Source organism: Lutzomyia longipalpis, chromosome 1 (assembly GCF_024334085.1).
Source record: "Lutzomyia longipalpis isolate SR_M1_2022 chromosome 1, ASM2433408v1".
NCBI classification, from domain to species: domain Eukaryota; kingdom Metazoa; phylum Arthropoda; class Insecta; order Diptera; family Psychodidae; genus Lutzomyia; species Lutzomyia longipalpis.
The window spans coordinates 5813741-5827515 of record NC_074707.1 but is presented as its reverse complement, the minus strand read 5'-3'; the positions used below and the strand labels follow the sequence as shown (position 1 = coordinate 5827515).

Below are 13775 nucleotides of genomic sequence, written 5' to 3'. Positions count from 1 at the left end.
ATATCCCCAAGAAGATGCCCCGTGGCCTTGGTAGCGCCCCTCCGGGAGACACATCGCAATCTCTCCCAGAGCTTAGCTGAATGGAGGAAGTCAATAAAGTGATTTAGAGCACAATTCTTCTCGCGCAATTGCTGAATAATTTGCAGTGAAGTCGAACTGCCGAGAGAATATCTGCCAAAGTCAGCATCAATGTGTTCCCATCGTGGATCAGCTGCTGGTCTATCATCCGCTAGATCTTGAGCAATTTTGAGCACTGAAACATCCAGCGGGGCATCAATTTCCGGCGTGACAGCATCCACGGGGAAGAGTTCCTTGAGAATGGCAAAGGAAGCCAGAGAATTCCGTTTGAGTTGGTAAATGAAAGCAGATTTGAGTTGACTAATCATGTCACTGTTGGCACTGCTGATGACTTCCGGATCCAGATCGTACAGCGTGAGATTCCCAATGGTTGATTGCTGCAGGTACCCACTGTCCGACAGGATTTGACTACTCTGCAGCACATCGGAGGCATTGAGGAAGTCTCCTGGCTCAAAGTCCGCCGGAGAAATGCAAACAACACCGTAGACGCGTGAGAAGAAAATCGGGCATCCCTGACACATACTTGCGGCCATTAGTTTGTCTCCCTGAACCAGAAAATCCAACCTCTCAACTTCCTCAGGCACTGCGCTGCGTTCGGAGAGATCATTCAGGAGAACCGGGAAGATGGTTTTCTCCGAATAAACGTACGCATAGTTCTTATTCATGATGAACTTCAGTGCCATCAAATCACTTTCCTGCTCTTCGTTGTAGAACGTATTGTAGGCCAGCTGGAGGAAGTTCCCAAGAACTAGATGTTCCTGATTCTCGCTGTAGTTGAAAGTTACTGAAAAACATCCCCAAAAGGCAAATTAAAAACATTCAAATAAACTAAAATAAAAAGAAAAAAAAATAACTCACTTAAGGCGTAATGAAGCTGCGGTGTGAATGATCTATTCATCCCAGCTGCCAAGACAACGAGATCCATGTCGGACATCTGGAGATCCAGCAGCCAAATCTCAACTTCATTGGGATCTCGATTGATCCAGAGTTTCTTATGGAAAGCCTCCCGGATGCGTCGTACAAAGTCTGAATCTTCAAAGAGGAACACTTCGGAGTCGCCAATGTGGAATCTCCACTGTTGAATCCATCGCTCAGACATCACGGAAACCGTCCATTCCCTCATCCCGCTCGATTCAGCGCACATTCTCAGCAATTTCTACAACAAAACCTCCCCCGATTAGCCCAGAACCCTCTCTTTGGAGCACCAACACTCACATTTTCCTTATCCTGATTGTGCAGCCCAATAATGATTGAAGCGAACTTCCTGCCAAAGCCCCCCAGGAAACTTGTGGGCACTCTGATGGATCTACTGGTGATGCTCTGCCTCCCACCGGATAATTGAAGCTGCAACAGGACTAGATCGCAAGTTGTGGTGGCTACAATGTAGCCCAGTGGGGAAATACTGAGCAACTCATCGAATTCCTGCCCCTCCAGGCTGATTGTGTCATCAATTGAGGAGCCATCGTGCGCCACAGAGGGCCAATAGCGAATATCCCCCGTCGGGGAGACAGCTAAACACGAAGCCATCTGCTGTCCTTCGCCCACAAAAACCGTAATGAGGGAAGCTTTGTGCCCAATATCGCAGTGCGGGAGGGTAAGTTCACGACACTGTCCAGAAATCCCTCGGCGTTGAATTAGGCGGCTACCGTCGCTCCTCGGAGAGCCAAACTTTGATTCTCTGTACTGCCAAACCAGGAGGCGTCTTCCACAGACCACCTAAACAATAAGAAATCATTACAAGATGCCCAGGGAATAAGGAATGATAGAACTTACCCATGCCCAGCCATTCTTGGCGGAAGAATTCATCGACACAAGAACATTTCTGTCTGAAAAGGTGAGGGCTTCATTCACAAGCACTGGCAGGGGGAGACCATAAGTTTTCACGACATTGTAGTCGGATTTTGCAATAATCTGCAGTGTCTGATTGGAACGTCCGGAAACACTGTACCGGCTTTTTTGAGGTTATATCCCCACAGCAAGCCGAAAAATAAACAAAAAATACCAAATTAATTTCTCCCTTGTTAAGGAAGCAAAGAAAAGTCCCTGGAAAGACGACTAAGAGCGAGAATTAAAGGAAATTTACCTGGAAACTGAAGATTTCTTGATGTTCGAGAGCGGTTTCCGTGTACCCGGAAGGAATGGGCTTCCTGTGGATAACCGAGAGCTCCGCCCACTGAAAACAGGACTCTGGAAAGATCTATCCATCCCTGGCACTCTTTTCTTCCCTTAATTTCCCGAGTTTTCTGGGATTTTCCAGTGTTTATCAACAGATTCTGCAAAACACCGCACTTTTCAGGATGGGAGTGAGGTTATGTTTACCAATTCACCGCGACTTGCTGCAACTTCATGGCAAGCTGAACTGACAGCATTTTTGGCGCGTATTAGCCTGTGTTTGTGTTTTTTCCTCGCTGTGAGAAAATTCTCTGAAAAACTCTCGTGAAAATGACGGAAAATGAGCGATATCTGCAGGATATTCAGAGGGAATATGTGGACTTCCTGGACGATGAGGTAAATTGCCAAGAAGATGCATTTCTGGAGGGGATTCTAATGAACTTTTTGGGGTATTTTCAGGAGGATCAGGCAATCTATTCCACGCTGATCAAGACAATGGTATCGGAGGATTCCCGGCGTCTTATTGTCAACATCAATGATCTACGAAGGAAGAATCCCGCCAGGGCAGCCAGTCTCCTCAATAATGCCTTTGAGGAGCAGCTGGCTTTCAGTAGGGCCCTCAAGGATGTGGTTATGTCAACCCAATCGAGCTACACGAAGGTCAATGAAGACTTCTTTGTGGGCTTTGAGGGAAGTTTTGGGAATCGTCACGTTACTCCACGATCCCTCACTTGCCAGTAAGTTATCCCAAAAACTCATCTTTTTAAATTTTTAACGTTTTTTGGGGATTTTTTTTGTAGATTTCTTGGGAATCTCGTCTGCGTGGAGGGAATTGCAACAAAAGTCTCCCTGGTGCGCCCCAAAGTTGTCCGGAGTGTTCACTACTGCGCTGCCACGAAGAAGGTGATGGAGCGCAAGTACACGGATTTTACGTCATTCGAAGCCATCCCTTCGTCAGCAGTTTACCCAACAAAGGATGAAGATGGGAATCTGCTGGAAACAGAGTACGGGCTCTCTGTGTACAAGGATCATCAAACAATGACACTGCAGGAGATGCCGGAGAAGGCTCCAGCTGGGCAATTGCCACGATCTGTGGATGTTATTTGTGACGACGACCTCGTGGATCGCGTCAAGCCGGGAGATCGTGTACAGATTGTGGGGAATTATCGTTGCCTTCCTGGGAAACAAGGTGGCTACACTTCGGGGACTTTCCGCACTGTCCTGCTGGCCAATAACATCTCGCAGCTGAGCAAGGAGAGCAGCTTGGCAATCTCACGCGAAGAGATCACGCTGTGCAAGAAGCTTGCCAGGAATAATGATATCTTTGAGCTGCTGGCCAAGAGTCTCGCTCCCTCAATTTATGGGCATGAGTACGTGAAGAAGGCCATCCTTTGCCTCCTCCTGGGGGGCATTGAGAAGAATCTACCCAATGGAACACGTCTCCGTGGGGATATCAATGTTCTCCTCATTGGAGATCCCAGTGTGGCCAAATCTCAGCTACTTCGGTACGTCCTGCAAACAGCCCCGCGAGCAATTGCAACCACCGGAAGGGGATCCACGGGTGTGGGTCTCACAGCTGCAGTTACATCAGATCAGGAGACAGGAGAGAGGCGCCTGGAGGCAGGTGCTATGGTCCTGGCAGATCGAGGAGTTGTCTGCATTGATGAATTCGACAAGATGAGCGATCTCGATCGCATTGCCATTCACGAGGTGATGGAACAGGGAAAAGTTACCATCTCCAAGGCGGGAATTCATGCCTCCCTCAATGCCAGATGCTCCGTTCTGGCTGCGGCGAATCCCGTCTATGGAAAGTACGATCAGTACAAGACTCCAATGGAGAATATTGGCCTTCAGGATTCCCTCCTGTCGCGTTTTGATCTTCTCTTCGTCATGCTGGACGTTGTGGACACGGATACGGATCAGATGATCTCAGATCACGTGGTGCGTATGCATAGATACCGGAAACCTGGAGAGCAGGATGGGGAAGTCCTGCCAATGGGTGGAAGCTACGTTGACATGCTGACGACGTTCAATGCGCGCAAAGAAGACTCCAAGGAGACGCCAATGTATGAGAAGTACGACGCTCTATTGCACGGAAGCTCCCGGAGGGCTTCTGATAAGATCCTCACGGTGGATTTTATGCGGAAGTACATCAATATTGCCAAATGTCTCAAGCCGAAGCTCACGGAGCAGGCATGTGAGGTGATTTCCAATGAATACTCTCGGCTACGTTCGCAGGATCTCTCAGATTCGGACATGGCACGTACACAGCCCGTTACAGCACGTACCCTCGAGACGCTCATTCGTCTGGCCACAGCTCATGCAAAAGCACGAATGGCTAAATCTGTGGCTGTTCAAGATGCCCACGCGGCGATAGAACTCGTTCAATTTGCCTACTTCAAGAAAGTCCTGGAGAAGGAGAAGAAGAAACGTCGCCATGATTCGGGATCTTCAGCCGATGAGGCTGATTCCGATGCTGAGGGTCAATCTCAAGCTTCTCAGGCCACTCAATCATCCCCAAATGGAGCCACGAGACGATCAAAGAGAGCACGTCAAGAGGAACCGGCGGTGGTAGCTCACACTGAGGAGGATGATGAAGTGGAGATGCCTCCACCGGACAGGGGTGATCTCACAACGCGTGAAAGCCGGCAGGCAACGGAAGCAGAGCCCACAATCCCGATGGATGAAACGGAGCCCGTAGAAGCGATGGATGATGAAAAACTCGGCACTTTCAAGTCAATCCTGCAGAAAACTTTCCGCGAGGGACGTCTCCAGTGCATCAGTTTGGCTAAATTCAGAGAAATCCTCACCAGGGAGTCTCCTTCTGTATCCTTCTCCTCGGGAGAAATTCAATTTGCCATCCACCAAATGACCGAAGATAACCAAATTATGTTTGCCGATGGAATGATTTTCCTCATTTAGAAGTTTTCTTTTTTTATTCTTTTAACATTTTTATTTAACTTTTATTCATCACTCTCCCATTTGAAGAGGAAGAGAGAGAGAAAGAGAGAACCCGGAATTGTTCCGTTGCCTTCCGAAATGATCTTTAGTTTGTAAGTTTTTCTGTTTTTGTACACACAAAAGTTAATCTCCAAATAAATATAATACATAAGAATGGGTAATGAATCATCCACAAAGCTTTTCTACATGTGGTGCAGTGCAGGCTCCCTGTGTGAAAAATATCGAGATAAGACCGCAAATTCAGCATTGATTTCGAGCATTCGCTCCCACAGCTCTCTCATTGCTTCCCATCGTTGTCAGTTGGTGCTGGAAGGGCGGACAGTGCAGCTAAAAAAAATTTTGTGATTAAGAGCAGGAGAAGATGGAGATTGAGTTTTACTGTGATTCCTATGGAAATTCCCTCGAGAGCTCCCTGGAGGACTTGAGGTTTGTTTTGTTGCAATAAAAGTGAAGGAATTCGTTGAAAGATTCGGTGAAAAAATCTCTTTTTGGGGCTCTAAAATTAGGGAGCAATTTTGGACAAAATAAAATATATTTTGTCTTTTGTGAAGTCTACAAAAGACATTTTATGAAGAGCAATTTTGAATAAAATATCTTTTGGGAGACTTTTGATATATTTTGTCGTCTTTTGTGACGTGTTTTTTCTTTCGAGTGGAGAGTTTCAGATGGAAAAAATAAGAAGAAGATAACATTCCTATTAGGTTATGTTTACGATTGGGGCAATTGAACAATCTGAACTGAATTAATTTTTAGGGAAACTAAGTCAAGCATGCGTGTAGTCTATTTGGTATCCTAAGGATGTTGGGAAGATCAAAAACCATCTGGCTTCTAGCTCATCAGTTCGATTTTCATTACACCAAGAAAATGTTAATGAGTCACTCTGATATGATTCTCTTTTACATGAATTGATTGACTCATATTTCATTGCATTAATTAGCCCTACATATTTCGTTTTTGCACATAAGAAGTCGCATCGGGAACATAGGGAAGGGATCTCTGATCCAAAATCCTGATTATATAGGGTTAGAACTTGTCAGCGATCTCCCAAATTTTTGCCGGAAAGACAGAGAAATTCTCCATAACATTTTTGCCCAACACCGCTAAAAGGGAAAATGGACACAGCTAAATTGGCTGAATTTCATATCATTCCACAAATTCCCTTTGCACAAAGCTTCACAATTACCCGAAATTGCATTATTATCCCTATTTCGAGAAACATGACAGAAAACTTTTAAAAAATGCAACGCGTAAACACCAGTTTGACAAAAGATTTTGATTTTATAAAAGCACCTCGACGAGATGCTTGTAAAACACAAAATATTTCTTGTGTAATGTATAAATTATTTTGTGCAAAATTACAATTCTCCTATAAAAATCTTTTGTGGAGACGTTCTCACAAGATTGTCAAAAGATTGACACAAAAAATCTTTTGTCTTTTGTCTAAAATTGCATTAAACGTCAAAATTTTTCAGTTTTTCAAAATATTTCACCTATTATTGTACCTAAAATTGCAAAAATTTCTTTTGTGGAGAGATTGACAAAAGTTTTAGAGAAATATTTTGTGCAAAATTACATTTAATGTCAAAATATTTTGTATTTTCAAAATATTTTGTCTTTTATTTTGTCCAAAATTGCTCCCTTAATTTTCATGTTTATTTTTATTGGAATATATTGTTGAACTGTTGACCGCCTGACCTGCTCGGGTCAAAAGACACTGCACAACAAAAAAAAATAGAAAAGTGTTGAGCTATCAAAAACGAACGAAAAAATTGTTGAAGGAAAGATACTGGAGCTTCTCAAACGGATTAAGTGATTTTTTGCATTCAAAAAAATTCTATTTTTGTTACAAAAATAAGAAAGGTGTTTATCCGCTTTCTAAAAGAAAATCCTTCTTAAAACAATAAGAAAGAATAACCAGAAACTTCTCAGTTTGTTTGATTCTTGAAGGTTAAACGAATTCTGACTGTTTTCTCAAACAAAACAATTTCTCCAAAGAAAGTGAATAAAGTCCTTTCTTGAGAAGCTACAGAACTTCATTGCTTTAAGAATTTTAAAGAGCTTTAAGCTTTGTTTTGTTGATTTATTGTAGGTTTAGTAGAGATATTCTAAGAAAGAATTAATTTAGGCTCAAAAATTAAGGATATTTGATGTTTTTTTTATCCTTCATTTATTTGATGCAATAAATTAATGAATTTTTAATCAGAAAATGTAAATTTTTCAAACAATTTAGGCATATTTTTAGGGAATTTTTTTTTTATTTATTTAATTTTATTACGGGTTCCATCCGTTTAGATGATTTCCCCTAGGGAATTTTTGAAAAAAAAAAAACGAATAAATTCCAAAATTCCTTAAATGTTTAAAGTTTTATTCGGAATATCAAAGAGGATTTTAAACAATTTATTATTTCTCCGAAAGAATGTAAAGTTGTACACTGTACAGCACAACAATAAATGATAATTGTACAACCCTTGAGTACAAATACTTAATTAAAAACAAGTTTGAATAAGCAAATGAACCAAATAGTTTAGATAAAGATAATTTTATCTTCTCTAAACTCCCTAAAATAACATGTTTGGTTCCCATTTTAACAGAGTGGAGGACTTTAATGGATATCTGACCCTGTCCTATGAGCAGCTCACGTGCATGAATGCTGACTATGCGAGATATCTCGGCCCCCGGACGCTTTCCCTTGATCTTACGGGAAATGATTTAACGTAAGAAAGATTTTCACCACATTAAAGGAAATTTCTTTTTAAAAATAAAAACTTTCTTTGCAGAGATCTCTCCTTTCTTGGCTACTTCACAAAGCTCCACACACTTGTTCTCGATGGGAATGGGTCCATCTACTACCGTACTTTACCTCAACTCGCCAGTTTATCGACATTCTGGGCCAACAACTGCAACATAACAAATTACCCGGAATTCATTTCCGTCCTCGCAGATCGCTTCCCGAATCTCAAATTTCTCTGTGTCCTCAACAATCCTGGTGTCCCATCGTACATTTCTCGTTCGCGCTTCTACTCCATCATACTTTACAGGAATTTCGTGATAAATCGCTTCCCGTGCATTCAGCATGTTGACGATTGTTGGGTGACGGAGAAGAAGAGTTTCTTCCAAATGGCCATTTGCTATCTCTACAGACGTCACAAATCGAGCAAATACCGCCTCAATTCCATCAGAGCCCTCTCCCATAGGACTCTGCTGAAGAAGAAGGGCCCAGTGAAGATTGTTATCCCACGACTTTTCTAAAAAACTCATATTTCTGTACAAATTAATCCAATATTTATAAGAATTGATGAAGAAATACAACTCAAATTTTTATTAAATTGAAAAACTCGATTTTTCTTTGGGAAAACGAAAGAAAAGTCGATCCTGAAAGATGTTTTGTGTTTTATCATTAATTAGCTTCGATTTTGTATAAACAATCTCTAAAAATAATAATTCTTGAATTTTTTATTGAGAGATTTTTGCATAGTCTTCCAGGATGCAGAAAGTAACGGTTATTTAGTAGATTTTGAAAAAGAAATACAAATTGTTCCTAACTTCACTCGAAACTTTTTACAGCCAAACAAAAAAGTAAACAAACACGCAATTTCATATTGTTTGGAAATTCTCAAAATTCATCCGGAAAATAGAGGAAAATGCTTAAAAGACCAAAAGCAACGGATTCTGAGAAGGATATTCTTCAATTCCAGAATGAATATCTCGATGAGAAGCGACGAAGTAGCTCATTTCAGCCCTCAGCAAAAGTTGTACGAGTTGGGGAAGCTTCTCAAACAGGTTTGTTTTCCAGGGAATTTTCATGAATTTCCCTGAAAATCAATAATTTTTCAGGGAAGAAACAATCACTGTTTGCCAAGTCAAGGAATAAGGAAGCTCAAGAGAAAGATTCATCAGCTGACACCACGCAGAAGGGCTTTGTAATTGGAGATATTGTTGAGAGGCACCCGGAAGGGTTTCAGGGAGAAGGAAGTTATCCTGTGGTTGCCCAAGAGTCCTTCCCACGGACTGAAAAGATCGACATTAATGTAAAGAGTGAAGGGAAGAGTATATTTGCAAAGCTCCGGGAAGAAAAAGTCAAGAAAATCCATCAGAATGAGAAGCAAGATGTGAAAGATTTCCGGGAATTTGGGGAAAAGAGCTTCATTCTCACAGGAGCAGAGTCTTCTTCAATCCACGAGGAGAATGTGAGAGTTCTCTCCCAGATGTCCAAAGAAGAGATTGAGATTGAAAGAGAAAGATTGATGAAATCTCTTGATCCGAAACTTCTGGAATACATCCGGTCAAAGAGAAAGACTCCTCAGGCACCTCAAGTGATGGATGTGGAGGAGTCCACCAAAATAGAAGCTCCTCAGCAAATTGAACTTCCTGAAGTGCCCATCCTGGGGGATGAGGAGAGACAGAATTGGCTGCATTTTGACAAATTCGAAGCTGATAAATTCCAATGGATGACTTCGGTGCCAAAAAACATCCCAAAGCTCAAGAAAGGTGAAGCTTTCGAGGCTCGTTTCGATTGGAAGGGTATCCTCTTACCCTTTGTAGAGAAAGATGATAAAACTGCTGACAATCGGGAGCTGTACCTTCACGGAGAGGATCCCCATCGACCAGGCTACACAATTCAGGAACTCTTCAGGCTGGCCCGGTCAAATGTAACGCAGCAACGGATTCAGGCACTAAATGCAATAGCAGGGATCCTCCGGATCTACAATCAGGGCTTCTACGATGACATCTCAGAGCTTCCAATTTCAAAAATTTTCTTCCTCCTTCGCTTTGCTCTCGATGACTCCGCCACAGCTGTTGTGGAAGCTGCAGCAAAGGGACTCTCCTCCCTCTTTTCCAATGAAATCGACGAACTTCTCCTGGACACCCTCTTTGAGACTCAATTGGGAATCATTCAGCCCTTGTTTGGGAATGCAGAAGCCGGCGATGGATTGGAGAAAAATTTCTCAAAGCTCAAAATTGAGAGCACAGATCTCGATGAGGAGATGAGTAATATTGAGCAAATGAATGATTTTCACCTTGCTGAGACAGATCTCGTGAAATGTCTCCTCAGGACGAATATTCTCAAGAGAATTCACTTCCTCCTGGCCTATGAACAAATCCCTGACACAGGAGTTATTGCCCTGACGCGTATTCTTGTGAGAATTTGCAGGGAAGGATGCGCAAGGGATGTACTGGAGAGGGAGGAAATTCTTCCTTGTTTAATCCGGAAGCATCTCGTTGGGATGAATGAGCTTCCCGAGGGCAGTGGGAAGGTTCAAGCGATGATATTGAAGCTCCTGAGGATTACTGTTTGTGCCTTAAATTCTCCGAATCTCCTCAAACAGCTCAATATCCTTCCAATCCTGATGGAATATTGCCACACACGAAGAGATCTAAATGTAAGAGATTTAGGGCTGAAGATTATCTAAATTTCTAATCAATTCTTCCACATTTCAGGCGGATTTTCTTCAACTTCAGATAGAATCTTATCGTTTGGTACGCGTTTGGTTGGCTTTTAACCCATCAGAGCCCAAATTAAAGTGAGAAAATATTTTATTTTTCATCCTTTAAGAGGATTCTTTAGCTCTCTCTTTTCTTTCCAGTGACTTCCTTCCAGCAATTGCATTAGCTCTTGAATGGCACTACAATGCTATGCCCTTTGCCAATGGTTCCCTGCAGCTAAGACAGCACGCTGCGGTCATAATCTCTGTCCTCAATCACATATCCTTTGACTGGAGAAACAGTATCTGCTCCCCAACACTTCAGCTGTGCTTTGGGAAGTGGACAACTCTCTATTCTCAAGGGAAGAATCACGATTTCTCCCACAATATCCTTATTACGTGCTGCTTTGAGCTCATCTCACGTCAACCTCAGCACCTTGTTGGGGAATTTGTGACCAAATACTTCCAGAATTTCTTGGAAAGTGAGAAATTTTCCTCCCTATGGGATGATTTAATCACAACATCCCCATTAATTCATTCCCGGAAGGATCGAAGGAAGGTTTTTGAGGCTCTTCCGAATCTTGGAAGTGTTGCCGTGGACGACAATCCGGGAGAACCTCAGTTGAAACTTCCCTACAATTATCCGGGAAGTGCTCTTCTGAGTGCTGTGGAAATTGCAGCCGCCTCAGTCAAAGCTTATGGATTTACTTTGAACTTCCGGAGGGAGGTTGAAAGGTACCTGAAGGCTTTTGTGGAAGCACGAATTGAAGCTTCATGTGATTGGTTTTGGCAGCATGAAATCAAGCTGATTCTTGTGCTTTTGCAAATGGATTTGTGTGAGAAGAATTTAATCTTGAGAACAGGTATGAAGGTTGTTGGGCTTCTGCGAGGTTGTGAGAATATGGGATGCGTCCGGAAGTTGCTGGACAGTGTGATCTTCAGTGAGAAATTCTATGGGAATTCCTCGAGAAATCAATGCGAAGATTTCAGCAGTTGGAGGTCAATTTATTGGAAATTCTATTCGATGAATTTAGAGGAAACTTCCACAGCTCTCGTGAAACTCTCATGCAGCGACTGGGATAAGGAATTACTGCCCCAAGACTGGCCACTAGCCTTCTTAACGATCTTCCTGCAGCAGCACACTTCAGATCAAATGCAGCTGCATATTCTCCCCCAAGTTGAAGATGAAATTATCACAGCTTCAATGGGACTTTTGGGTATTCTCGAGGAAAATTCCCTAATCCCCGTGTCACCATCAGAGGAATTCATGTACCTCATGATGCCCTTCCTCAGCACCGAATGTCGCTTTATGGAACCAACAGTGAAAGACATTCTACGTAGGAGAATCTCAAGTCTCTTTGCACGATGTCAAGTGTTTGATTTCACCCTCAAACTGAAAGGTAAGGCTGTGAGAATTTTTAATTTATTTTGCATGAAGAACAAAAAAAAAGAACAAATCAACACGCTCTGCTTGTGCTTTGCCAGGTAAACACGACTTCGAGAGCGTGTACACGGTGTTCCTAAATCACTTTCAAAGCTCCAGCTATGGAGATGATTTATTCAGTGCCATGGTGATGGTGCCACTGGCGCAGAAATATGACGCCAAATGGAGAAAAATGATTTGGTCCGAACACATTGCTGTCCTTCGTTTCATCACCTGCACCGTGGAGCAGCTCTGTGTTGGCTCAATTGACCCATATCTCGAACCACCTGAAACTGACTCATCCCTCCTGAAGCTCTACAGTCGTGCCCTCAATTCCAATTGCCTCCGGAAGGATTCGCTTCCTCACAAAATTGCTCAGCATCACCTAATGAGATCCAGCTTAAGCAGAAATTCATTCAGCAGCTCTGCAATGTCTTAATTATTTTACATTTTGCCCCACATTTTGTCACCCAGTTTAGTAAATAAATAAATTTTCTACCCAATAAAACTCACGACGATGTCACAAAACGTCCCGGCGGGGAGGGCGTAATGATTGATGTTCACGGAGCATGCAATCAAACGTGAAATCGCATGGCGCAGTTTTAATTTTCCATTAAGATATGCAAATACTTTTTAATTAAACATAGAGCAAAATTTTGTTGTTTGCCGCAATTTGGCTGGGAGGACGCCGTATGTGGTGTGTTGGTTGTCGCATGATTGCAAATCAAGGAGAAAATATACATATATGTTGTAGCAGCAGTCATGTGCAGAGATTGCAGGACTTTTGCCAGCAAAGTCCTTAACTCTTTGAATTTTTTAGATTTTATTTAAGAAAAAAAAATCAAATTATTTTGGTGAATGTTTAGTAGGCTGTGAAGTTTATCAAAATCGGTCAAGCAGTCTTGTTAAGCAACATTGGAGTCTCTAAAGTTGTTTGAGACATTTTTTTCTAAATAAAATTATTTTTTAAAATAACCGAGTTTAGTCATTTTGAAAACGAAATATCCAAAAAATACATTTTTACAGAGAATAATCTTCTAAGCGCATCAGTTAAAGAATTTTCTCAATGAAGATTGTTTTTTTATGTTTTATGCTTAACGAGAAGGGTTGATATAACATTATCTTTTCTTTGACTCTCAACTTGTCAAATAAAATAAATTATAAGCGATTCAGAAGGAAGAGAATGTTGAAAGTTTGGTTCAACGTACACAATATGACCCAATGACCTAAAAGGGTTAAAATATTCGTGTTTAATGAAGTAATAGAATTTATTTAATTTTACCCAAATAAACTACAGAATAAATTCTCAAAGGTCAAACACGATTGACCCAAATTAAAATTATTATTATGTTTTATGCATTAAAAGAGAAAATTAAATGCTATAGGCGTGGATTTTTTTATACTTTAAAGCAATATTTTTTCTATAAGTGGAAAAAGAAAACTTTTCTTTGACTTTTCTTCAATGATTTAAATGAATAAACCTCTTTTTTTTAAATAATTATTTCCCTTAAGCAGAAAGCTGAATAAAAGCTCTGGATACGTAAGCTCCTTTTACCTTTTTTAGCTTTCTATGCTATTTCATGTTTAGATCAACATTTGGTAAATTCATTTGTGAGAAAACCCTAAAAACGAGGAGCATGCAGCCTGTTCTGCTGAACACAATTGTATTTAAATCATTCTTATCAAATAAATGGCTAAAGTGGGTGGAAAAACGGATGTGTGAGAAGTGTTTAGAGGTGCCAATATCATATCTTTCGTACACATCTCATGCTTCTCAT

At 41.5% G+C, this 13775-nt stretch overlaps 3 protein-coding genes across 3 annotated transcripts; all 3 read left to right on the top strand.

Annotated features, from left to right (window-relative positions):
- The first annotated feature begins 2435 nt into the window (after window positions 1–2435).
- On the top strand, window positions 2436–5319 carry LOC129786653 (DNA replication licensing factor Mcm3). The gene is made up of 3 exons (XM_055821798.1): window positions 2436–2586; window positions 2650–2927; window positions 2991–5319. Exons 1-3 carry the CDS (start codon window positions 2521–2523, stop codon window positions 5110–5112), a joined length of 2466 nt encoding a protein of 821 aa, XP_055677773.1. The 5' UTR covers window positions 2436–2520; the 3' UTR covers window positions 5113–5319.
- A 105-nt stretch (window positions 5320–5424) lies between these two features.
- On the top strand, window positions 5425–8485 carry LOC129786723 (uncharacterized). The gene is made up of 3 exons (XM_055821912.1): window positions 5425–5577; window positions 7743–7865; window positions 7929–8485. The coding sequence occupies exons 1-3, from the start codon at window positions 5513–5515 to the stop codon at window positions 8398–8400; spliced, it is 660 nt and encodes a 219-aa protein (XP_055677887.1). The 5' UTR covers window positions 5425–5512; the 3' UTR covers window positions 8401–8485.
- A 226-nt stretch (window positions 8486–8711) lies between these two features.
- LOC129786647 (RNA polymerase II-associated protein 1) lies at window positions 8712–12891 on the top strand. The gene is made up of 5 exons (XM_055821787.1): window positions 8712–8931; window positions 8986–10532; window positions 10591–10673; window positions 10737–11974; window positions 12060–12891. Exons 1-5 carry the CDS (start codon window positions 8793–8795, stop codon window positions 12434–12436), a joined length of 3384 nt encoding a protein of 1127 aa, XP_055677762.1. The 5' UTR covers window positions 8712–8792; the 3' UTR covers window positions 12437–12891.
- The last annotated feature ends 884 nt before the right edge of the window (window positions 12892–13775 follow it).

What these genes read in the sequence shown, in the direction of transcription:
- LOC129786647 (XM_055821787.1), top strand. Translation starts at nt 8,793, where the DNA reads ATGCTTAAAAGACCAAAAGCAACGGATTCTGAGAAGGATATTCTTCAA. An exon ending in TGGGGAAGCTTCTCAAACAG is followed by an intron (nt 8,932 to 8,985) that starts GTTTGTTTTCCA and finishes ATAATTTTTCAG; the next exon opens with GGAAGAAACAATCACTGTTT. An exon ending in TTTCACCCTCAAACTGAAAG is followed by an intron (nt 11,975 to 12,059) that starts GTAAGGCTGTGA and finishes GTGCTTTGCCAG; the next exon opens with GTAAACACGACTTCGAGAGC.
- LOC129786653 (XM_055821798.1), top strand. Translation starts at nt 2,521, where the DNA reads ATGACGGAAAATGAGCGATATCTGCAGGATATTCAGAGGGAATATGTG. An exon ending in TGGACTTCCTGGACGATGAG is followed by an intron (nt 2,587 to 2,649) that starts GTAAATTGCCAA and finishes GGGTATTTTCAG; the next exon opens with GAGGATCAGGCAATCTATTC. An exon ending in CCACGATCCCTCACTTGCCA is followed by an intron (nt 2,928 to 2,990) that starts GTAAGTTATCCC and finishes TTTTTTTTGTAG; the next exon opens with ATTTCTTGGGAATCTCGTCT.
- LOC129786723 (XM_055821912.1), top strand. Translation starts at nt 5,513, where the DNA reads ATGGAGATTGAGTTTTACTGTGATTCCTATGGAAATTCCCTCGAGAGC. An exon ending in AGCTCCCTGGAGGACTTGAG is followed by an intron (nt 5,578 to 7,742) that starts GTTTGTTTTGTT and finishes CCATTTTAACAG; the next exon opens with AGTGGAGGACTTTAATGGAT. An exon ending in CTTACGGGAAATGATTTAAC is followed by an intron (nt 7,866 to 7,928) that starts GTAAGAAAGATT and finishes CTTTCTTTGCAG; the next exon opens with AGATCTCTCCTTTCTTGGCT.